Genomic DNA, 26,529 nt, shown 5'->3' on the forward strand with positions numbered 1-26,529 from the left:
CCCCGTTTGCTCCTCTCCTTGAAAAGCAAAAGAAAAACTCCCTCATTGGTACACAATCCATGTCCAATAATAAAATGCAATCTCATTTGTTAGGAGATGATCCAGTCCTACTTTACACAACTGTGTGGTTTATAGTTGTATGCCCCATGTACAACGCTAACTAATGTGGATGTTTGATGTGTCACATATTTGTTAAAACACACCTGGACACATGCACTTGCATGAACATGCACACACACGTGCACGCTTGCGTCCTCTAAGTTACCCATTTACCTATCAAACCAGAGGCTGCCTGCCCACCTATACCTATTTTTATGTTAGTCTTCCCTTGTGGGCCTACTCACAACAGATTTGCAAAAAGCACAGCTTTCTCTTCCTATCTCTTGCACATTTGCTTTCTTACTAAAGTAAACAGGCTCTCAATGTAGGGATTTAGAGGGCTTCCTGCTAATTGCCAGCTTGTAAACTTAATTGGACTGTCTCCCTGGGCACTGTTCCTAAATCAATTAGGCAGTGAATTGGCTGTCACCTCTTTTTTTCCCCCCAAAGGTCTCTTGGAAGAGAATTACCCAATAGAAGTCATGCTCTCAAATGAAAAGGTGATAAGTTCTGCAACTGACATTTATCATTTAAGTTTTATTTTTAGTATGACTCAAGTTATATATTCTAGGGACAATTCATAATCCAGCAACTTTTCTTAAAGATTTAAATATAGAGTCACCAGTAATCATTTTTAAAATGTTTGGTTTTGTTTTCAACTTATTATAAGACTACTTACTGTTTATTGCAAATGTTATTTCCGCCCCTTCCCCTCCCCCCCCCCAAAAAAAATTAGATTCTTTGGAACAGTAGATTCCAACTAGGTTTTTTGGGTTGGTTTTTTTTTTTTTCTTTTTATAAAAGAAAACCTTGTTTAAAGAACAGATTTTCTTAGGTTGTGCTATTAAATACATCCAAAAATTTAATATACTTCTTGAATTAACACAGTGCTGATTCTGGGCATCCATGTGCAATTTTCATGTATAATTCAAGTTACTGCATATGTAAACAGGTAGTTGCATGTTTCAGTTTCCCCAGAGAGAATTTATGAGGTGTTATTTTTTTTTCCAAATGCTTGTCATGCAAGCCTTTGGAAAATTTGACATGAAAGGTGTAAGAAGCTGAGGGAAATAGATCATAGTTTAAAATAGAATCCTGTCATATATACACAAGGCAATGGCTGGTGCCAGTATGTTAGAATTTTTAGTATTTGACTCTTAGAATTGGTCAGTTAATCTCCTATTAAAGGAAAACTTTGTTCTAAGAATAGAGTTTCCATTCTTAATTCTGACAAGTTATGCACAAATTCATGGTCAAATGGGTATTTAAAACCATCACCACTGATACTGGAAGAATGATGTGAAGAGCATGTCATCTTCAGAAGGAAGCTAGCAGTGTTATCTTCCCACATGGATGTTAAGAAGTATTGTTTTATAGAAAGCAATATATGTTCAGAATTTGTTTACCAGACAGTCATTATTCTATCCCACACATCTAAGACTGAGATTAGTTTTAATAAGAGGCCCTAATTATTCTACTGAGTTATTAAAGCTCTTGTGTTCTTACCTGTACCTTTTCCAATCTTTGCTGCTCTCTAAACTCGTATAACCAGCTCTCTGCCTTGTAAACAGTGATGCTCACCTTTTAATTGGAACTTAATTAAGTTCATCTCTTTGCCATTTACTCATCAACCAATCACTTTGTGACTTATTTTTCCCTCCAGAATGGTTTTGACTCCTCTAGGTCCTGTGCATTAGGATGTTTATTGCCTTTTTTTTTTCTCCTAAGAAAAGTAGATTCTTTGGAACAGTAGATTCCAACTAGGTTTGTTTTGTATTGTTTTGGTTTTTTATTTTAGCTTTTTAAAATATAAAACCTTGTTTAAAGAACAGATTTTCTTAGGCTGTGCTATTAAATACATCCAAAATTTTAATATACTTGTCAGTTTCTAGAAAAACACTTGGTGAGATATTTATTAGTGTGGATAAATCTATAAATTAATTTGGAGAAGAATCTTACACTAAAGATATTACATCTCTCAAGCCATGAACATAGTATTTCTCCCCACTTGTATGGCTTTTCTGTCATTTTTCACAGTAATAATTTAGAGATTTTTAGTCTAAAGGTCGTGTGTCTCTTTGGCTATGTTTATCTCTGAGTATTTCAGACTTTGGAATGCTATTTTAAATAGTATTTTAATGACATTTCTTAATTATTGATTGTAACTATGTAAAACTTTAAAATACTGATCATGAATCCTACAACTCTGTTGAGTTCACTTAGTATTAGGAAATTTTATTTGTAGTTCTTTAGGATTTTCTATATAGATGAATATGAAAACTACATGCCTTTTATTTCTTTTCTTCCCTTATTACACTGGCTAGAATCATCAGTACACTGTTGGCATTATAGTGGTAATGGAGACATATTTGATTTGCTTCAAATCTCAGGCAGCAATTATTATGCTACCAGGTTGAGGAAATTTACTTTCTCATCTGTTTTTCCAAGTTATATTATCTTGAGTGGACTTTTGGTCAAATGGTTTTTTGTAACTATTGAAATTATTATACAGTGATATCTGTGAGAGAAAGCCAGAACTTGACGGGACTGGACTGCTTTACTCATAAGAGTCTCACTTGTTTTCTACCTTTTGACAAGAGAAGTCTTAAACCATTTTTCTTTTGCTCATATTGGTGGGAAATATTTGTGTTTTCTTTTTTGGACCTTTTCTTTTTTCTGCCTTACTCAAATTCTGGTTTCACATGTATTTCCCCCCCCTTTTGGTAAATGATAAATTTTATAGATTTAGATGTTTCAGCAAACCTGCATTTCTGAGTCCTACTTGTTCATGATGGCTTTTTATGTATTTTGCTAGATTTGAATAGTTTGTTAAGGATTTTTCATCTGTTTATGAGAATATGGTTCTTTTCTTGTGTCTTCTTAATCAACTCAACTTGGTGTTAGTGCCTTAAAAAATTTGATTGGCAAGTGCAGCATCTTATGTTTTCTAGAAAAGTCTTACAGACTTGATAGACTTTCTTCTTTTAATGTTGATGAATATAAAAATATTAATGATTGATAGAATCCACAAGTAAAGCCATGTGAAAGTGTGTGTGTGTGTGTGTGTGTTCTCACCTATGGTGGTCATTGGTTTTCCTTTTGTTATGTGTCATTGAGTCAAACTCGACTTACAGCTGCCCCTCCAGTGAGTTTTCAGAGGTAGTATACCTCTGGTGGACAGTGTTTGGTAGAGCTCCCCGATTAAAACGAGCTTGGAAGCAGAAGTGGCATCCACTTCCAAAATACCTTACCTCTGGAAACTCTATGAACTTGGATAAACAATGAAAGTTATACAAGTGTTCAGATCTTTCATTCATAGGGTCACTATGAGTGATCTACGCCTCGATGGCACTTTACAACAACAACAAAAGTGATGAGAGATTGTCCATCTTGAGCATTCCAACTGCCTGCCTTTGGGTTGGCAGTGCAACTTTGCATCCACTTAGCCACCAGAGCACCCTTTCAATGCTTTCGTCTTGTTTAGGCCTCTTTTTCACCCAGAATATGCTCTGTTTTGGTGAATAATATATGTTTACTTCAATATGTGCATTTTCTTGTTGGATACAGTGTCTTATAAATATAAGGTCAAATTCATTGATTGTTGTTTAAAACTTTTCTATCTTTACTGAACTTCTCTTGATATGTTTTCCCAGTTCTTGAGAGAAAAGTGCTGAAATTTTCAACTGTAACTATATATATATATACTGTACTATAGATTATATATATAAATATATAAACTGTAACTATAGATTTCCATGTCTCTCTCTTTATTTTGTCCAGATTTTCCTTAATGTGTCTCAGTAATCTGTTATTAGAGATACACTTAAATTGCATTTAAATTAACATATTATGAGGGTCTAGAATTTTAGATTATTTTTTATTTTAGCACTTATTTTTCAAGTGCAATGTCCGTAATTATCCTTATTTCTCTGTATATCATGTACCCTTTTATTTTGATAGCTACTTTTAAGATTTTTCTATCACAGTATTAAATAAATTATATATTTACTTGGTATATTTTTTTATATTTGTTTTGCTTGAAGTTTGTTGAATTATATGGATAAGTGGGTGAAAATTTTTAGTAATTATCTCTTTAGAATTTTTCCACCCTAGCCTCCGTCTCTCAATTTCTTCTCTTTTTAGACTTTGGTGATGTTCTTATGGGACCACTGTTGTCCCATAGGTTACTGGAACTCTTCTACTCTTTTAAAGCCTTTTTCCTATTTGTGTTTGTTTTAATATTTTCTCTTGTTCTGTTTTCAAGTTTACTGACCTTTTCTTCAGTATAATCTCACTGAGTGGGATTTCTCAGTTCACATATTTTTTAATCTCGTTTGTTTTATATATACATTTTCATGTGTGTATATGTCATTTATACACATACACATGCCTTCTGATAATTTTTTCTTTATATACATGTTTCTCTTTGCAAACTTGCACTACTTGCCACCACTGCTAAAATCCTTTTCTCATGTTCTAGCATCTTTATTATTTTTGGTTATCCTTCCATTAACTGATTTTTCCCCCCATTACATTTTCTTGTTTCTTGGTATCAAGTGCTTTTGATTTGATTCTTGACATTATGAATTTTATTTTTTTGTCTATTTGTTTGCTTACAAAGTTCATATGCATTATTTCGCACTATTCTTCATTGACATTGTGTTTCATACAATCATTCTCATGCATTATGTTTTATAAAATTAATCACCATTGGACCTTGTCCATCATTATCCTGTCTTTTCATCCAGATCCTTCCCATTTCATTCTGCCCCTTCCACCCACCAGACTGTGGAGCCCTGTGATTTTTGCCCCCACACATCCTCAACTCTTGAGTTCTCATACATATTTTACTAGTTATCCTTCTATCTTTACAGTAATGGTTTTATGCAGTATTTGTCCTCATAAGATAGAGTTAGTTCACTCAGCATAATGCTCTCCAGGCTTCCCCACCCTCCCCATAGTGTTTGGCTTAGTTCTAGTAGGCAGTAGATTGACTGTATTAACTGTTAGTTTGATATGTTCAAGGCTAATTTTCAGGCTTAGTTATGCTACCTTTTTTGATTGCCAGCTTCCATTAAGGTCACCCAGACTCCCAGCAGCCCCCCATGTGCAGAGTGGAGCTGCATCACAGAATTTTCAAGGCTGTAACCACCTGGAAGCAGATCGTAAGGCTTATCTTCTGAGACTACTTTAGATGAATTTAAATTGTCACATTTTTAGCTGTAATTGAAAGATTAACTGTGTGTGCCACTTAGGGGAGAGTTTACTCTGGGATAGTTCAACCATACTGAAAAACTGTGGCCTTTTTTGGTAACCACTAAATACTATGTTCAACCTGCATTATGCAGATGACATAACCTTGCTGAAACTGAAGAGGACCTAAAGCACTTGCTGCAGAAGGTCAAGGACTATAGTCTTCAACATTGATTGAAGCTCAACATCAAGAAGACAAAGCTTCTCACCACTGGGCCAATTGGCAGCACCATGGTAGATGGAGAAGAGACTGAAGTTGTTAACAATCACAGCTTGCTCAGCTCCACAATCAACACTCTTGGCACCAGCAGTCAGAATATCAAAAGGGAAACTGCATTAGGAAAATCTGCTGTCTGAGACCTCTCCAGAGTACTTAAAAGCAACAATGTCAGTCTAGAGTCTAAGGTGTGCCTAATCCAGGGCATGGTCTTCTCAGTTATTTAGTATGCATCAGAGAGCTGGACAATGACTAAAGATGACAGAAGAAGACTCAATGCTGTCTTGAACATACCATGGGCTGCCAAGAAAACAAATAGGTCTGTCTCGGAGAGGGTGACACCAAGTTTCTCCTTGTAGGCTAGTATTTTGAAACCCCATATCACATATTTTGGGCTCATGCCTGGAAGAGTAGAGGGACCGTGCAGGAAGGAAGACCCTGGATGAGATGGATTGATACAGTAACTGGGGCAATGGATGTTGGTGTATCGGAATTAGTGAGACTGGCTCAGGACAGGTCAGGCTTCAGAACTGCTGTACACAGTGTTGTTATGGGTCACAGGCAACTCGATGGCACATAATAACAACAAGTATGTTCAGTGAGGGTTCTCTACACTGACTGTTCAAAACATGAGCGCATCCTACCTGTCTTTGAACTCTGGGACTTGGTCATCTTTCATCTTCATTGTTAACTTTTTTCCAGTCTCATTGAGTCTTTTTACAGGATAGTTTTAATCAGCCGACTCCAGGGCATTATTGCTGCGCACACTGTCGCACTTCTCTCCTGGCATGCTTCTCCCCTGGCTCACAAATTCCTGCTGCCTCAACTTCCTCTAGCTTTATTCTCTTTCTCTAGAGAAAGCAAAATTGCTCTGCTCATGCTTGCTGCCCGCCCTCCGCCTCCCCAGAACTTTAAAGTTCCTCTAGACAGAAAATGAGGCTTACCTAGTTTTTCTCTTCTCTTTGAAGATTATACTCCTTTGCTGTCTGTTTGGTAATACTTAACCACAGCTGTATTTTATTTATTTTGTCCTTTTCTAGTTGTTTACAGTGGGACTGTAAGCTTACTTTCAGTTATTCCATAATCATGCCATGTAGAAAAAAAAGAAGAGAGACTTACTTTGTATAAATAAAATCTAAAAGTTTTGCCTTAAAAAAAATCTTACAGGTTCAGGGAACTATACATTTTTAAATGGTAATGGATCTGTTCTTATGTGCCATACAGGCAGTCATAGCTGACCCTCCAGCAGGTATTTGGAGGCTATAAATCACACATTGCCCCTCTTGTTCCACAGAGCAGCTGCTGGCTTTGAACTGTGTACCTTTGGGTTGGTAGTGCAACTCCTTACCACTAAGTTCCCATAGTAATAAACAGGCTTCACTAGTTCAATGTTTTAGTGTCTCTAATAAATACATTTTTATGAAACTCAAACTCATTGTCATCAAGTCTGAATCAACTCGCACCTGACCCTCCAGCATAGTTTTAAGAGGTTTTAAATGGCAAAGGAGGAGATTGCCCATCTTCTCCTGCAGAGCTGCTGGTGGATTTGAACCACCAGAGAGATGGGACGACTGGATTAGCAGTGCAAGTACCCATAGACTGCTCTACCAGAGCTCCTTCCCTTTTTATTAAGTAGAAAGAAAGATTTGAAGTTATAAGACAAAGTATCTCAACAGCTTTATTTATTAAAACCTATATAGTTCATTTGCAATTTATCTTATACTTAAAATGAATTTTCTTTCCTAAAATATTTAACAATTTGGGGGTTTCAGTGGGTCCCTCATTGTTTATGCTAATATACACAGGAAAATGTGCTCTGTAAAAGTACAATTATGACCCCAATTCATCTGAATGGTACATTTTCTCTCAGGAGTCTTCTCTTACTTTAAGGTATACATTAGAAACAACAGATTTCAGATCCTTGCTGTTTCCTGCAAAGTTGCTAAGGGTTAACATCGCCCTTCAAGATGCCAAAGAACCACCTTGATTTATGAGACTTCTAGTATTGACTTCAGGCTCCTGGGCAGTAGTGTTTGTGAATTCTACCTGCATAAAAAGAACTGTAAAGTTTTACTGCTTAGCATAGTCAGGGCAGATCCCAGATTCCCTATCAAGTTGAGTCCTGTTATTTACAACAGAAGTCTTCGTTTTGATGTGAAGTTAGTTTGACAGATTTCAGTATCTTTCTCATAAACTTTTTACACACACACACACACACTCTCACACACACACACTCTCGAACTCTGAAATCTATAACTGTTCTGTTTAAGTGATGATGACGATGATGACAGCAATGAAAAAGAACAATTGCAGTGATGTTTTATAGCTTACAAAGTAATTTCACCTAATTTCCTCATTCCTGTTTACAATTATTTGTACTCAGAAGTTCTGTAGTCACTAAACAGGGAGCAGGGAGTGCTTGGGCACAGTCCCTCGGAAGCTTTGCTGCCCGTCCACACAGATCAGTCCAGCAGAACCTTAGCAGGAGAAAGGTGGCATTCTTCCCATACAATAGACAGCCTCGTAAACACAGTGGAGAGATGGGCAACTGCCTCTCTAACAATTGTCAGCTTCATAAGCCTACTGCAGCCTTCAGTATGGATTGCATCTCAATGTCAAGGAAACAAAAATTCTCATCACTGGGCCAATCGGCAAGATCATGATACGGGGACAAAAGACTGAAACTGTCCACAACTTTTTCTTACTTGGATCCACAGTCAGTCACTTGGTACCAGCGGCCAAGAGGTCAGGAGACAGAGTGCACTGGGCAAAGTCTACAGTCGGTGACCTCTCCAAATTATTGAGGAGCAGTGAGCTCAGTCTGAGGGCTGATCAGGACCTGATAGTCTTTTCAGTCTTTTGCTATGCATCTCAGGGCTTGATGATGAAGAAAGATGACAGAAGAATTTCTTTTTTTTTTTTTAACTGTGGTGGTGGAGAAATCCCAAGCACTGCCACAAGAACAAATGGATTTGTCTTGGAAAAGGTGCAGCCAGAGTGCTCCTTGAAGGTAAAGATAATAATCTTCATCTCATGTACTTTGGGTATTTTGTTAGGAGGGGGCTGTTCCTTGGAAAAGGCCATCATGCTTGGAAAGGTGGACGGACAATGGAAGACGCTCTACCAGGTGGACTGACGCAGTGACTGCTGCAGTGGACAAATGAGTCAGAGATTGTGAGGATGGCACAGGACAGGACAGGGTTGTTCACACGGTCACTGTGGGTCATACTTGACTCCAAAGCACCCAGCACAACAAACCCAGTGGAAGGTCAGCTATGAGTCCATTTAAACGCGATGACCATGAGTTTATGTGAGAATCAGTCAACGTGGTTGGCTAAAGAAAATTATTGGCAGTCATTTTTCTAATATGTACATTTTTTATAATCTTAAAAATCCTAGTTTTTATTATCATTTAATTTTACCAAAATAGTTTATTTTGAATGTGATTAGTAATTTTAAAGATGATAAAATGATAATAGAATGCTTTTTCATTAAGATTAGATATTAATTTTCTTTTTTATATAGTTTATGAGAATGATATTTATTTTTAAAACTAAATCTTTAAAACTATATTCTCTTTGGGGCTACTACGTTTCTTATTTTTACTTTATTTTAAATTTTTTTAATTGGTTTGCTTACAAAGTTCATATACCTTGTGTTTCATGCAGTCATTCTCATGCATTATGTTTATAAAATTAATCACCATTGGACCCTGCCCATATTTACCCCTTCTTTTTGGATCCTTCCCATTTCCTTCCCCCCCCCCACCAATCTGTGCAGCCCTATGGTTTTGCCCCTCCCCATCCTCACTCTTCTGCTGCCACCCTTCCCTCCTTTGGGTTCCCATAAACGTTTAACTAGTTCTCCTTCAATTTTTACAACAATGGTCTCATACAGTATTTGTCCTTATGAGACTGTGTTAGTTCAGTCAGCATAATGCCCTCCAGTCTCCCACAAGTTATGAAGTATTTTTCAAAATAGTTGCTCCTAAGAGCTGCATCTCTGCTTTTAAAAGAATAACAAATACATTTAGACTGTACCAAGATATTTTACAAGTATTCACTGTGAAGGATATCAATAGCATTACGTTATAATTTTTGATCTTTCCTTACTTGTGTTATATGACTTCCAGCTGGTTCCAACTGATAGCAACCCTATTAGAACAAAATGATTTTAAAAAATGGAGCCATGTTCTGCCCTCACAGTTGGTGCTTCAGTCAGTTCTTGGATGCAACTGCTGCAACCAAAATCTACCTTCTTGAGTCTCTTCCTCTTTTGCTGACCCTGCTGTACCAAGGACAGTGTCTTGCTGTGGAAAAACCTTGCTGTGGGTAGCTAGACCAAAGTGCACAAAACGAGTTTCTAACCATACTTGTATCTGGGGAACATTGGGGCTGGACTTCTTCCCAAGACAGATTTGTTTGTTCTTCTGGAAGTCCTGATATATTCCAATAATCTTCACCAGCACCAAAATTTGAAGACATCAGTTCTTCAGTATTTCTTCTCTGCTGTCATGCTTTCACATGCATCAGAAGCAGTTGGAAATGACACGGCTTGAGTCAGTTGCAGCTCAGTCTAAAGTCGTATCCTTGCCCTTTAGCACTGTAGAGAGAGCGTTGGCAACCCATTGCAATATGTCGTTGTAATATTTGGCTGCTGCTTCCATGGATACGGATTGGAATGAAAGCAGAGTTAAATCCCTGGCAACTCCAGTCTTCTCTGTTGATCACAGTGTTACCCCTTGATCCAGTTACAAAGACTTTTGTTCTCTTTATGTTGGGGTTTGAGCCATACTGAAGACTATAGTCTTCGAGCTTCATCAGTAATTGCTCTCCAAACTCTTCACTCTCAGCAAGCAAAGTTGTGTCCTCTTGATAATCATAGTTAAGTCTTTGTCCACTCCTGATGCCACATTCTTCCTCATATATTCTAATTCCCTGAATTACTTGTTCATCTTACAAATTGAATAGATATGATGAAAGGATCAAACTATAATGAACATGTTGCCTTAAGAGTTTAAACCATGCAATAGCTCCTTGTTCTATTTGAATAAGAGCACAATTATGTGTTCTGGAGTCCCATCATTCCTGTTGTTATCTATAATATGTTAATAAATTATAAAATCAAATGACTTGGTCAATGAAACTCAAGTAAACATCTTTCTGGTATTTTCTGCTTTCAACTGAGATCCCATCTGACATCAGCAATGATATCCCTCATTCCATGTCCTCTCTTTAATAAACTTGAATTTCTGGTAATTTATTATCAAAATTCTGCTCTCCACCTGATTTTTTAAATTATATTCTGCAAGATTTGATTTGCATGTGATATTAATGAGATTGTTCTAGAGTATCTGTATTCTGGTAGATCACCTTTCTTTGGAACGAGCACAGTTATGGATCTCTTCTAGTCTGCTGGCCAAAGAACTGTTTTCCAAATTTCTTGACTTAAGCTAATGAGCACATGTAGGACTGCATCTCTTTGTTGAAGCACCTCACTTGGTTTTACATCAGTTCCTGAAATCTTGTTTTTCACCAGTGCTTTCAATGCACATTGGACTTAGTCTTTCAAGACCATTCACCTTTTTTCCCCCCCCCCACTTGTGTTTTGTAATTTTATTAACAAAACAAAAACCTAAAGGGTTCTACCTGACAGGCCTGCAGGGGGGGGGGCAAGTTCTTGCTGTGCCCCCTACTCAAGTGTCCTGCTGCCGGATGAAGGAGTTGGGGATGTCCTGCGTTGGGAGATGTATCCCCACTGTGCACTCCTAAGCTTCCTACTGCTGGATGAGGGGTTGGGAATGGCCTCCATGCCGTCCTGCGGGTAGAAGACCACCACAGATGTGCCCTGGTAGACCACCGGGCCCAGCTGTCTCGTGTCCTCAGTCTTCAGTCAGTTTGTACTGGTCGTCAGGGTCTCTCATGTACTCGAAGGTGCCATGCAGTATGAGGTTGAGGAGAGGGTCAAACCCTTTCAGGATTCCACTGGCTTCACAGCCTTCTGGAAGCTTCACCTGCACTGTCTCATGAATGTACTGGGATAGATCCAAGATGCTCTCCTCCTTTTTCTTCTCTTTGTCCACCATCTTGCCCAGCTCACCACTGTCAGCACCATTTATCTTGATGAGATTTTACCTCCTGAAATTATCGAACACTGAGCATTTCATTTTGGTGCAGTGACTCTGTGAATTCCTTCCATCTTCTTTTGATGCTTCTTGCATTATTCAATAATTTTTACCCATAGAATCTTTCAGTCTTGCGATGAGAGTCTTGAATTTTTTTCTTTAGTTCTTTCAGCTTGAGAATGCTAAATGCCTTCTTTCTTTTTGGTTTTCTAACTCTAAGTCTTCACATATTGTATTTTAATACTTTGCTTTGTCTTCTCAACCCTTTTAATCTTTTGTCCAGCCCTCTCATATCATCCTTTCTTTCATGGACTTTAGCTTCTGTTTGTCCTGGAGCAAGTTTCACGATTCCCTTCTGACATCTATTTTGGTCTGTTCTCTCTCCCCATCCTCCTTTTTCTTCATGAAGGTTTTCAAAGAGATTGGATTCCTTCATTCATGCTTGTGCATTTTTCTCCCTCCCCTCCCCTAATTCTCTTTGAAATGCTCCTTCTGTTCCAGGCTGTTAATTGTCATATACGTAGTTTCTAACAGTCCATTCCTTTCACTCATTCCACTACAGTGTTAATTATCTATCCATTTCCCCCTACTTCTTCCACCTCCCTGTCTCAATCTTGTTAAACAATAATATAGTTTATGCCATAGTTGTCCCTTTGTCAATGAGAAATTTCAGTAAGAAGAATGTCTTCTAGACTCATCCACCTATTGTAGTATTTTGCAAGCTTAGTGTTTTTCAGTGCTGTGTAGTATTCCATTGTGTAAATATACCTTCCTTTTTCCAGCAATTTGATTGTTGACGGGCACCTGGGTTGTTTCCATCTCTTTGCTACTGCGAATAATGATGTTATAAACATGAATGTGCTTATATCCTTTTGTGTTTCAGCTCTGAGTTCTTTAGGGTATATTCCCAGTGGAAGGATAGCTGGGTCAAATGGCATTTCTATTTTCAACTTTTTGAGCATGCGTCAGACTGCCCTTAATAGTAATTGGACCATTTTACATTCCCACCAGTGTATGAGAGTTCCAGTCTCTCCACATCCTCACCAGCTTTTGTTATTTGCTGTCCTGTTGTACTTTGCCATTGTTGCTGGGGCGGGATGTTATCTCCTTGTTGTTTTGATATGTATCTCTTTAAAATCTAGCAAATTGGGGCATTATTTTTAATGTGTCTGCTGACCATCTGATTTGGTTAAGTTTCTGTTCATATCTTCTGCTTATTTTGTGATTAAGTTGTCTTTTTCGTTTTGATGTGCTAAAATTCTATACATTTTAGTTTTAAGTCCCTTATCAGATGTCAGAGTCACATCCTTTTCACTGTACTAGAGGAGGTTTTTTGATGGATACAAGGATTTGATTTTTAGAAGACATCTATTTTGTCCTCTCTTCGCTGTAGGTTTCTAGTTAGGCTATAATTTTTTAAAGGCTATTCATACTGTATATTAGGACTTCTAGCCTTTTGCTTTCTTCAGGTATGACGTGCTCGAACACAACTCATCTGGTCTTTGGTCTTTAGTGTTGAATATATTGAATCTGTTCTTGAGATTATCTCTAAATTCAGATAAGAAAAACTCAAGGTCATATTTTGACTCATGTTTTGTGTTCAGCTTGAACTTGAATTTGTGTCCGAGCAATTCCACAGTCAGACCCTGAGCTTGTTCTGACTGTCTTTCTCTCTCCACAGTTGTAGTCAGTTTGATTTCTGTGTATCCCATCCAGCAAGGTTCACATGTATAATCTCTTCTGTAGTTTTTTAAAGAAGGTATTTGAAATAAATCAGTTTCGATATGTACAAATTTCTAGCATTCACTCGCCTATCTCATTTTTATCACCAAGGCCATATTTTCCAACCATAAATCCTTTGTTTCCAGCTTTTGCATTCTAATCACTTATTATTATTCATGCATATCACTTGCTAGTTTGATCACTATCTAATTGCAAAAGGTGGGGGAAATTCTCAATATTTCATATGTGGCTTTAGTTGTTGGTGCATAAATTTGAGTTAATAGTCACATTAACAAGTCTTCCTTGAATTCTCTGTAAAATGTTATTTTTTATTTTATATTGATTTACATACAAAATTGGTATATGTTGCGTTTCATTCATATGCATTGTGTTTAACACGTTTCTTTGTTCACAGTGTGTTTCATATGATCATTTCCATACATTGTGGTTTTCTTATCTGTTCCTTACCTTTAAAAAAAATAGTTCATTTTATATTGGTTTGCATAAAAAAATCTTATACATCGCATGCCACACCTTCCTTCATTCACATTGTATTTCATACAATCATTCTTATACATTGTTTTTTATAAAATTAATTACCATTGAACTGTGTCTCCATAACCCCATCTTTTCAGGTCCTTGTCAGATCTTCTCCATTTCCTTTACCCTCTCCTTCCACCCACTAAATTGTGCAACCCTGTGATTTTCCCCCTGCCCACCCTCACCCCTCGGCTCCCACCCCTTCCCATTGTCTTTTATAAAATTAGTCCCCGTTGATCTGTGTCTACTCTTACTGCATCTGTTCAGGTCCACACTGAATCTCTCCAATTTCCTTTACCCCTTCCCTTGGCCCAGCAAATGTTGGAGAGGATGTGGAGAGTTTGGAATTCTCATACACTGTTGGTGGGATTGTAAAGTGGTATAACCACTCTGGAAGGCAGTTTGGCATTTCCTCAAAAAGCTGAACATGGAAGGTCTGTATGACCCTGCTAGGAATTTATCCCAAGGAAAATAGAACTGAGACACAAGTGGAGATTTGTACACTGATTTTAATAGTGCATTATTCGCAGTAGCAAGAAAATGGAAACAGCTCAGATGCCCATCAACGAATGAATGGGTTGAAATGTTCTTTTTAATAATGACTGAAATGCCATCCTTTATTTTGTAATTCCCAGTATTGTATACCATGTGATTTTTCTGGTGATTGTCTGGTGGTAAAGAACTCTACTGTAAACCCAAAGGCATGTGGCTTGAACCCACCGGCTGCTAGAAACATGGACAGTCTCCTTGTGTGCAATTCACAGCCTCTGGAGCGACAACCATGAGTTGATTCTGACTTGATGACACAACCAACCATAATCCTTTACCTATTACCGTTACCTAGAATATCAATCTTTTATGGATGCTGTATAGTTTTGACAACTTACTGTTTTCCTAGATTCATACTCTGTACAAGCCACATTCTAATCATGAATGGGGGTTTAGAGCCACTTGTCTTCAGTTTGATTTTGTTCAATTCAACAACTGAAGGTGCTTCCCTGGCCGAGAGTTTTGCTCCTTCCGTGATATGAAGGGAGACTGTGCTCTGAGAAGGAAGGCTCTTCCCTAGTCATTTGACTGTGGGTTCACGACACTCTAGCTCTATAATATTCCATAATTCTAACACTATTGAAAGAAATAATTACTAGTTTCTACTTTATGGAAAAGCTGACTCTGTGGCTGTTATTCTCCTTTTTATTTTACAACACTCACCTCCTTGTACATTTCTTGTTGACAGGTATCATCACAGGAGGACAGCTGAGCCTGGTGGACATTATCTTCCATTACATTCACTGTGATGAAATCCCCGAGGCAGTTAACATCCTGAGCAGCATGAACTGGGATAGTCTGGGCCACCAGTGCTTTATCGGCCTGAGCACCATTGTAAACCACCTTCTTAGACAGAAGCTCACTCCAGAGAGAGAAGGTCAGCCTTGAAATAGATTTCATGACCAATTTGTGCAGCTGTGTGTGTGTGTGTGAAAAGTGTGTACACGAAGTACATTTTCATTGAGTCCATGTTTCTGAATTATGCTTATAACAGCTTAAAAGACAAAAATGCTACTGTCCTGTTAAAATGGAAAGAATCAAGTATCAAGTAATTGCTCCCATACTGTCCTTCCTGCGCGGTATTTGTCAAAATGAAGGGCAGCGTCTTTGTGTGTGGTTATGTTGGAACACACAGTACAGCCATTGTCCATTAGAGGCTCAGCCTGTGTGTGCAACCCGCTCCGGTTTCACACTTTGACCAGGAATTTCATGAACTCACTGGAGAATGGTAGACAAAAGGGCGCAGACGTCCGTATTCCTCCTTTAACTGTCAATCTCAACATGTCTCTCTCACTCTCAGCCTTCCACCTGGACAATAGCACTTTGCAGACACTTCTCATTCTGTGTGTTTGTGTGTGAGCACCAAGTTTGCAGCCCAAAGCTGTTACTTTGTGTTTTAGTTCTTCCACTTTAGAACTTGCCCTGACTCAGAGTCACACAACAAATATTTATCTAATGTTAGTCCAGTGTGCATTTGTTGAAGGTAATGTAACTCCTCTGTGAACACTCTAATATGTTCTACCTTAGGGAAATTCCTAGCATTGTGCTTGGTACACAGTGGATACTCAGTGCATATCGTCATGTTGTTGATTGCTCTCGAGTGGAGCATGACTCATAGTAACCCTATGTAGAACTATCTATCGTCACTTCTCAAAGTTCATAGACTTTCCAGAGGCATGTGGTTTAGGAAGTGGATTCCAATCCTCTTTCCAAACCTGTCTTAAACTGAGAACTGCACCAAACACTGTCCACCATGGGTAACTATCATGGCATTTGACACCCTAATGGCATAAGGTTTAGCATCACAGCAATCCCAGGTTACCTCAGTAGAACATACTGACAGAAGCATGTTATACCACTTAAAAGAATGGTCCTCTGAAATATAACAAATGGCTTTTAAATACAAGCCTTACCCAAAGTCTTGTTGACTCTCAACAAGAGGCTTAAATAAAATACCAAGTATAATGCCAAGGTTTTAGGGTTCTATTTTACTGTAATGTTTCTGTCTGCAGAGTCACCTCAATTAATGAATTATTAGTATTGATACAGTCTTAAAATTGGGGGCAGAACAACACTAACAGCAAAAGGAGAGTCCCTAGTGAATGCTTGTTATAATAGACACTGTTCTAAATGACAATTGATAAAGAAATAGGGAAAAGCTAAAACAGTGACTGTCACTCAGGACGCTGGGGAATTGCCAGCACCCTAGTGAATCTGTGTCGTAAGATTACTTGCTGTAAGAAAGACGGTTAGGGACATTACAAATGAATGTTATCGGACTCCTGCCCTAATAAAGAATGTTTTTAAGGAAACCTACCGAGGAGATGGAGACATAAAAAGCTCATAAGGTACTAGGCTATTAAAATAAAAACACTTTCATAATGCTAGGTTATTAGAATATGTATGTTTTAAAAAGACACGTGCATTTCCCCCATGAAACGGCACAGAACATTACTGAAACATTCCAGGTTGTTCTCAGCTGAAATGTATTCTGTGTGAATCTAACAAATTGGACACAGTAATTTGTTTTCCTTTTTATTAGTGGAACCCAGTGAGTTCTTTCATTTGCAGCAGTGTTGCGTTTATCGTTGAGATCTTCATTTCTGCCTTAAACATCAAGCTGGGCTATCTAATGAATCTCTAACAGTGCTGGGAGTCACGAGGAGTGAGGAGTTCTCCGTGCAGGCGTGAGCATTTCAGATGTGCGAAGCGTGCTGTCAGGGAAACAAGCAAAGGCAAAAGAATTGGGCTGGTTTTCACAATCGCTTTGCTGTATTCGGTGTTAATCTAAATTGACTGCTGCTTTGAAAGAAAATACCCCTAAAGTTCATCTTGCTTTACTGTCTAGATTTTAGATTAAAAAAAAAATAAGTAAAATCAACAGCTTAGCCAAGTCCATAGCAATTAGTCTGATGAGGTATTTAATACTTTCAACCCCAAATGTGCCTAAAACTATAAAAGAGTTTTGGTATAAAGAATTGTTTATTCAACCCAGTGCTAGTCGTATAAATATCAGAGATTTAACTACCTTGAGCTCTCACACCCTCTCACCATTTCAGTAATTACTTATCTCCCAGGTGTTTCGGGGAGGGGGGGCGGTCAATAACCCTGTAAGGATCAAAAATGGACTTTCTTGCTCTCACAACTGGTACTTACTGCCAGGTACTAAATATTCACCTAATCTCGAGCCCTCTGGTTCATGAAAACATGCTTGCCACCCCTTCTTGACTAGGAATGCGTCAGTGGACTAGGAGTTTATAGCCTGTCATCCTTTCCAGGGAATGTTAGTTACCTTTCAAATTCGGACACAACTAGAATCTTGACGCTTTAGGGGAAATAGAGGGAATACCATTGTCTCTTAGAAAGCAGTAATAATAAGCTATTTAAGTTTATGTTAGTTTGCTTACATAGTTTATATACATTGTTTCACTCTTTTCTTCATTCACATTGTGTTTCATTCAATCATTCCTATCCATTATGTTTTATAAAATGAATCACCATTGGACTATGTCCATCATTATCCTGTCTTTTCAGGTCACCACCGGATCCTTCCCTTTTCCTTCATTGCCTCTCTCCACCCATCAAACTGTGCAACTCTTATGATTTCATCGCTACCCATCTTCATCCCTCCACTCCTACCCCTTACCCCTTGGGTCCCCATATATGTTTAACTAGTTATTCTTCTATTTTCACAGCAATAGGCTTATGCAGTATTTGTCCTGATGAGACTGAGTTAGTTCACTCAGCATAATGCTCTCCTGTATGTTACTTTATAATTAGCCTTGCAGGAATAAGAATAGATCTTGAAAAATAGCAAGGCTAATTGCAAAATACGTGCATTTCTCCTACACTGATTGTGATTCACACTAAAGAAAGGCTTACTTTCTCCTTCCAGCTAATGAGCAAATACAGAGCAGGACGTGAGTTGATTTTACTGGAAATACTAGTTCACACTCTGCTCCCCGGATGAGTCACTGTTGTAATTACCCCTTTGTGGTGAGAGGTTGGTTCATTGTGGATTTCTTCAGTTCTGACAGCTTTTTGTAGCTCAGCGTCATTGTCGGCTTTGCCTCAAGTGAAAGTTTATACACAGGTTTGTTTTTGTACCAGCTGTCATATTTTAATTTCATCTTTCCTGCAACAAGCTCACATTTCATCCAAGTCTGAGAAACCTGACTGACTGTAAACACGAGTATTCTGTTGTAATTGAAGGAGTCTCACTTGTTGTCGTGCTGCTCTGTTTGAATTCCACAGCACAGCTCGAGGCAAGCCTTGGAACCTTCTACGCTCCAACAAGACCACTCCTGGATTCAACTATCCTGGAATATAGAGACCAAATCAGCAGATACGCAAGGAGGTTCTTCCACCACTTACTCAGGTGAATGGCATCTTTGGGTTGGTTGGGGTCAAACTAATTACTTATTTCACAAGCAATCGTCTGTAAATAGAATATTCTCAAGTGTGGCTATTTGTCTTCTAATAGCCCTTCATCACCTGGGGCGGCGGGGGGGGGGAGCAAACAGAACTCTGGGTATTCTTTATTTAATCTGCTCTTTTCTTTAAAAAAATAAAAGGTATATAATTGAAGATTGTTTGACTTTTCCACCACCTCCTGCTTGTAATTGCAACTTTACTCTGACAGCAATGCAGTATATGAAGTCTGTTGAAAAGGATTCATTTGCTCCTAGTACTAGAGCAATCTGTAGTTTGAAGTTAAAAATACTATTCCAACACGGTAATTGTTTGCTTTACTCTCAGAGTGATGGTGGAAAATTTTGTCCACTGTCCTGCAATGTAATGTAGAAGATTGCATTTTCTCTGCTTTAAATGAGGATAACACATTCCTTTAACTTTCGAGATTATATAGAAGAATTAGATAATAATTTCAAGAAATTATTCTGTGAAAAATATTACAGAACTTGAAGGACTATATATATATATATATATATATATATATGTCTGTATATTAATGAACAGCATACACTTATAAAGACAAAGTAGTTATTTCTATAAAGTTTAGAGACAAGGTAGAAGGATGGTTCATTGGTTAGTTCATTTAGGGATCCAAACGAGCAATACTATTTAGAAAAGGAAACAACACAAATTTAGGATTTCCTGAGGGTGAGTAGAGAGAAATATGGGGAAAGGCACATAGGTGCCTTGAAGGTATCAGTAATGTTCCATTTTCTTAAAATGAGTGGGATATTGATGAGTGTTCATTAACGATTCTTTTATATATATATATATATATATATAGTATATGAGGTGGATTGATTCAGTGACTGGGGTAATCTGGATGGGTGTGTCAGAGGCAGTGCGATTGGCACAGGATAGAGCAGGGTGTAGGGCTGTTGTACATAGGGTCGCTATGAGTCGCAAACGACTCGACGGCACATAACAACAAACAACATACTTAGTATAGTTTTCTGAATTAAATAATTTTCAATAAAAGTAATGGAATTTTCAACTCCCATAGAAAGCATTACATTAATGAACTTACTGTAAGCATTTTCAACTCTGTAGCAGAAAGCATTTCATTTATGAATTTATTGTAGTTTTATTATAATAATATTACTTCTACTACTACTAGTACTCTTAAAAGGCCTTTTACTCTTTTACAGACTCCCATGTAAATTTCCCTTTCTTCTTTTTTTGTTAGAATAATCCTGTAAAGAGATTTGTTATCTTTTAACAAATGAGTAAATTTGAGCCATGGCTAAGTGGCTTCTTGGATCAAATAACAAGTCATTGGTGACATCAGAGCTAAAGCCTGATTTTCCCACTTGTCAGCTCCTCACTCATTCTTGACCAAAGGTCTGTCACTGATTGTGAAATCTTTTTTATTCTGTCTTGTACAGTAACTGGAAATTGTCATCCATTAGAGAGTTGTTGTTCTCGACGGAGGAAAGGGAGGTGGGGCTTCAAACTGGTGAAGGTTTGTGGAGCCCTGGCGTTTTGTGGATGGATACTCACATTCTGTAATTAGGTTGCTGCTTGTAAAGTGGCACTTTGAACTCTAGCCAGCAATGAAACCTTCGGAAAATAGTCTTTTTCTTGAAGCTCAGAAGCAGTCATATATTGCGAGAGCTTTGATTTGTAATTGAATCTTACCTTTATGTATGAATGACTTTAGCATATTCCTAAGAGACGCTTTCTTCTGAATAAGACAAGTCTCTGTTTAGGAACGTATGCCAAGAGTTTGACCTTGTCATCTTTCTTTAGAGTTGGGGCTTTGTTCTTTGCTCTCATTGCTACTGAGCACTGCTAGAAGTTGAGTCCTAGGAGCTGAGATGCTGACGCAAAGGCCTGAGGCTCTGGTTGAGTCCACTAGTCCCTCTGTGGAGAAAAGATAGACAATCTCTTCTCACACCTCTGAAACTTAACGGAGGAGGCTCAGCAATGTGTCGGCTCCAGCTGCACAGCAGGAAAGGGGGTTTTCCCATTGCTATTCTTTCCCCCTCTGTTTCTAGGTGACTTTCGATTATTTACTTGCTTCTTGAAGAACCCAAAAAAGATTAGTCACAATAAGACAGATTGTTGTGATCTCCCATGCCTCCCTATCCACTTCTATTTTGCAGTTCGGTTCTACAGAGCATCACATATTAGAGCTCCTTCTTTGGCCTTGTTGTTGTTGTTGTTTACCATCGAGTCACAACCAGCCTGAGGCAGTTAATTGCACAGGAGAAGATTCTGGCCCCAGGATGTTCCTATTCTACAATCACTCTACTCATGTGCAAATTTTTGTTTATTGAGATTTGTCATATGCAGTTTTCTGGGGGGTTTTCTGTTGCATATTTTGGTGAAACTATTATTGTTATATTTTATTATTATTATTAATATTATTATTATTATACTGTAGCTTTCCATGTATGGTTACATCTGGAATTGGGCATTTTACCTCAATGTATAATAGCTTTATCATGGTTGCCTTTTTTATGATTTGCTGTTATTTCAGTTATAATTAGTTTATATTCTTTATTTAGCAAAGGACCATATCCAGCATCAAGCTGTGGTAACAGAGTGGTTAAAGCTCTTGACTGGTAGCCAAAAGATGGGCAATTTGAGCAGACCAACTGCTCTACAATGGAAAAGATGAGAATGTTTCCAGCCATAGAAACTCTTCACAGCAGGCCTCCTCTGTCCTACCTTCTCCAGCTAGGAATCATAATTTAATTGATGGCAGTGAGTTTAGTTGCATAGCAAGTGATTGAAAAAGACCAGGGCCTGAATCAGGCACACCTTAGTTCTCAAACTAATATCTTTACCCCTCAAAATTGAAGAGGTCCCTGACTATACACGTTTCCAGTGCAATATGTCTTCTGATCTCCTGACTGCTGTTACCAAGTATATTGATTGTGGATCCAAGTAAGATGAAATTGTTGACAGTTTCAGTCTTTTCTCCATCTATTGCAGTGTTGCCCATTGGTCCAGTGGTAAGAAATTTTGTTTTCTTGATAGTGAGATATATTCCATCTTGAAGCCTTTGATCTTCTGTAGCAAGTGCTTCAAATTCTCGTCACTTTCAGCAAACAAAGTTGTGTCATCTGCATAACAAAAATGTTTGATTTATCTTCCTCCAATCCTGAAGTCATATTCATCTTCAAGAAAAATTTACTCAGTATGTTGTTGTTATGGGCTGTCAACTCACCTGCAACACATAGCGACCCTATGTACAATAACTCTGAACCCTGCCCTGTCCTGACCCTCACTGACTCTGACACACCTACCCCCATTGCCCCAGTTACTGTGTCAACATATCTCATCTGGTGTCTTCCTCTTCTGTGCTGTCTCTCCACCCTTCTGAGCATGATGTCCTCCTCCAAGGACTGGTCCCTTCTGGCTACTTGTCCAAAGTATGTGAGACAGAGCTTCAAAGTCCTTGCCTCCAAGGACAAACTTGTTTTCACTCTCTCCAAGACAGACCAGTTTGTTTTCTTAGTGGTCCATGGTATGTTCAAGATTCTTCTCCAGCACCACAACTCAAAGGATTCAATTCTTCAGCTATTCTCCTTAGTCATTTATCCAGGTCTTGGATGCATAGAAAGTAATTGTAAAGAACATGGCCTGGATCAGGTGCACCTTAGTCTCTAGACTGTCATGGGGAAAGGGTACAGCCATGGCACATACTTTTCCTAACTCTAAACCATTTAGTGCTTGCTTGCTCTCTTTGGACAACAGCATCTTGACCTCAGTATAGAGCTTAGTCATGTAAAGACAATTAAGTGTTCTGGGATTCTTATTCTTCTCAAGTTTAGCCATAATTTGTTATGATCCACACAGTCAAAAGCCTTTCCATAATCAATAAAGCACAAATGGACATTCTTCTGGTGTTCCTTGCTTTCAGTCCGGATCCATCTGACATCAGCAATATTTCTTGAGCCACACCTCTTCTAAGTCCAGTTTGAAGAAAATTCTCTGTTTATATACTGTCTTGGTTTTGAATGATCTTTAGTAGTATTTTAAATTGTATGATACTAATGGCATTGTGTAATAATTTCTTGTGTTATCACTGGAAAGCTTAGGGAATTTTAAATTACTTATCTTTTAATTTTTGTTTATATATTCATACCACTTAGTTTATTTAGAGAATTTTATTTAACTTTGCTTGGGTTTGTTTGTTTATTTGTGGAAAAGGAATGATGAATTTTTTTTCTATCTCGAAATTGTAATTTGTTTACATGGAGTTTAGCTAAATTCAAAGACAGAAATAGAGTTTGTGAATATGATTCCTTTGTAGTTGCTAGTATCTGTCTTTAACCTAGTTTTTTTAAAAAAAAAAATTAAGCCATATTCTCTCTTTCTTGAACATTGTCCTTCACATGGCATGTCTCAGAGATTTAAAAAAATTTACATTTTCAGCCACTGACTTCATGTAAGAAGACTGGAAAAAAAAAGAAAGTCTTTGAATCATGCTGGTTCTAAATGACCGATGGTTCACTAAAAATCAGCACTTACAGGAAACAGAGCTACATCTATTATAGTCATTTGCTGGTGAAGATGGGAGCCCCACAGAGGTTGGGGTTCACTCACTCACTGGTAAAGCTGAAGTGGAACCCAGATTATCTGACTCCAGATTGGATATTTTTATAAGGGATATGACAGTGCTTTCCATAGCTTCCAGAACATAGAGGATGTGGTTATAATTTGAATTTGTGATAGTAGGCACAGATTCATTGGATTTGGATTGGATTGGTACGGATTATTAAAATGTCTTTATATGCATTTTAGGGGTGTATATATATAATATCTGTAATATAATATTTCTATTATAATATCTCTAAAAAGAGCAAGAGCTGTGGGGACAACCATATCTGACTTTACCAACTCCACAAAGGGAAACTTTCTCTGTCAACCACTCAAAACCAATTCCCCTGAGCTCAGACATGTCCCCCACAGTTCCTTACCCCTTTCTGCTCATCTTCACACCAATCATACTGTTTTAGTGGGTCCAAAATTTGTAGGAATAGCTCTTAGACCACACAGAATCATATTAGGGAAGTCCAAAGGCAAGCATCCAGGTGAGTAGCAGAACATGGTCACTCGAGAGTCAGGACAGCTGCTGGCATGTGCTCACAGCCACTTCAGCCATCAGTCTCACCACAACTTTAGGCCAGTGGTACGGTGCTCTCTGGCCTGCCAATTATGACTTCTTCCACTGCACCCCACCCCCAGTCATCCAACAACGGGGAACAAAGATTCTAAGCTCTAGTTCCCATGGGGTGGCAGTCCCAAGGTCCATTCCTTCTTACGTCAGGTCCCTGGCTCTTTGCTGTGACTGCTAACTAAGGCAGCTTCTCCTGTAGACCCTGATGTCCCTGGTGCAAGAATGTCTGCTCCCCAAGGGCATGCTGCAATTCTGTTACTTCGTAGCCTGGTGAGATTGGCACATGCTGCTGCTGGATCTGCTCAAGTTAATGGCGAGACTAGCAAATCCCCTTGTGGACAGGCCAGCACATCCTATTCACAAACTCCTGCCCATCCACAGTTGGTAGGGCCAGCAGCCAGTTGGTAGGGAATCCATTCTGAACCATATGCCCTTAATACCACAGTACCTTTCTGCATTTCTTCTCCTTTCTTGTTTTTAGCAAGAATTAAAGAAAAAATTCTAAAGCTCTTCCTCCAAATTTAGATCTAAACTTTGAAACTTGCTTTTCTTCATGTTCCTTCCGGACATTTCTCTATGTGTCTTCATAGTGGTCTATTTCCATAAAGACATGCATTCCAGAAATAATGAGAACAATCGCTCCTTATATTACTAAGAATTCTCTTATTGGAGTCTCAGATGCCATAATGAACAACTGTGCCATCGGTGTGCCAAACACCATAACGGCTACCCATTGTGGGCAGTGTTTTGTGGAGTTACCAGATTGATTCAGGTTTGGAAGCAGGAGTGGCATCCGCTTCCAAAACCACATGCCTCTGGAAACTCTATGAACTTGGAGAAATGACGGTGGTTATAGAATGACTTCAGGACTTTTGTTCATAGAGTTGCTATGAGTAGTGCTTGATTTGACAGCAGTCAACCACAACATTACTTAGAATAACTGCTTACAAAGGTAGTAACAAACAGTCTCTACAATGTAACTAAATAATATATTTATTCTATATATTGTTGTTGTTGATTGCCATCAAGTCGATGGTGAGTCATAGTGACTCTATGAACATATACATAGATATATAGATATAGATGATACGTATGATGCAGATGATACAGATGATATAGACATAGACATAGACAGACATAGACATAGATATATCCCTTGTATTTAAAAGTCAATTGAGCCTGAGGGTCTAGTGTTATTTTTGGAGGAATATTCTTCTAAGTCATACAGCACTTTTCTGTCAGTTTGCTGCACTGAGGTAATCTGGGTTTGCTGTGATGCTGAACCTTGTGCCATTGGTGTGTCAAATGCCATAATGGCCGCCCATGGTGGACAGTGTTTGGTGGAATTCCCAGTATAGATATTTAAAGCAGTGATACGCTGTAATTCATAAAAGCATTAAAGCTAGAAGACACTTACTATAGAAGATACATGAAACTTGGCTTAAATTACTTCCACCCACTGCCATCGAGGAAATTGTGACCTGTGGCGGCCCTTCATCTCGTTTCAGTAGCTGTAAACCTTCATGTGAGGCGAGTGCTCCTCTTTTTCCCTTGGAGAGGCTGTGCCTTTGAACCACCAGCCTTTGTGGTTAGCAGCCCATCCTGCAGCACTATGCTGCCAGAGCTCCTCTGCCGTGTTTCCTTAGACACCCGTCTGTGTTCATGAAATGGAATGTTGTTGTCAAGCACTTCCTATTAGGGAAGAATTAACAAGCAAGAGGTTTTCATTATAAACACAGGCAAACTATCCTGAAAACCCACTGCCATTGAATAAACTCTGATTCACAGCATGCCTCCCTCAGGTTTCTGAGGCTATAAATCTAACTTGGACCCTGTGGATCTTCTGGTTAGCAGCACATTCTTGTTCCACATTCCACCTCCAGAGTGCCTAGAAACCATAACAGCAACTCCTAAATATTTATGAAGGAGCTTGGGTGGCTTAGTGCTAAGAATTTGCACTGACAGCTCAAAGGAACATGGTTCAAATCCAGCAGTCTCCTCCTATGCAGTTTAGTGCCTCTGAGAACCCACTGGAAGGTCCCCTGGGGGTCAGTTCTGAATCGATGCTACACAAAATCAGTAACAACAAATACTGATGATGAAGCTCTAGTGAACAGGGAGTTGTACTGCCAACCCAAAGACACGTGGTTCGAATCCACCAGCTGTTCCTCAGGGAAAAAGTCTCCTGTAAGTGTGATTGACAGTCTCTGAAAATCCACTCACAGATCAGCTGTGACTCGATTCTGACTAGAAGGCAGTAAATTTGTGTTTTCAAATATTGATAAAAGTACAAGCATTCCATTCCATTACAAATTAATGTCACAAAGAAATACAGCTTTTACTAACAAAAAAGATAAAGGATGAATGATTGGTTTTCATTTGTTCCCTTCCCTCTTTAATTTGAGAATGATTATTTTATAA

General features: G+C 38.5%; 1 protein-coding gene and 1 pseudogene across 1 annotated transcript in view; one reads left to right on the forward strand and one right to left on the reverse strand.

The window, feature by feature from the left end:
- Positions 1-26,529, forward strand: part of WDPCP (WD repeat containing planar cell polarity effector) — a 317,353-nt gene that overhangs the window by 144,466 nt on the left and 146,358 nt on the right. The window contains exons 11-12 of the mRNA XM_006881030.1: positions 15,193-15,381; positions 18,759-18,882. Coding sequence (XP_006881092.1) covers positions 15,193-15,381; positions 18,759-18,882 — 313 coding nt within the window. The remainder of the gene's footprint in view (positions 1-15,192; positions 15,382-18,758; positions 18,883-26,529) is intronic.
- Positions 11,265-11,654, reverse strand: LOC102851747 (annotated as a pseudogene).

This window comes from Elephantulus edwardii, unplaced genomic scaffold, assembly GCF_000299155.1.
Source record: "Elephantulus edwardii isolate Elephantulus edwardi_28Jun2011 unplaced genomic scaffold, EleEdw1.0 scaffold00011, whole genome shotgun sequence".
Taxonomy (NCBI): domain Eukaryota; kingdom Metazoa; phylum Chordata; class Mammalia; order Macroscelidea; family Macroscelididae; genus Elephantulus; species Elephantulus edwardii.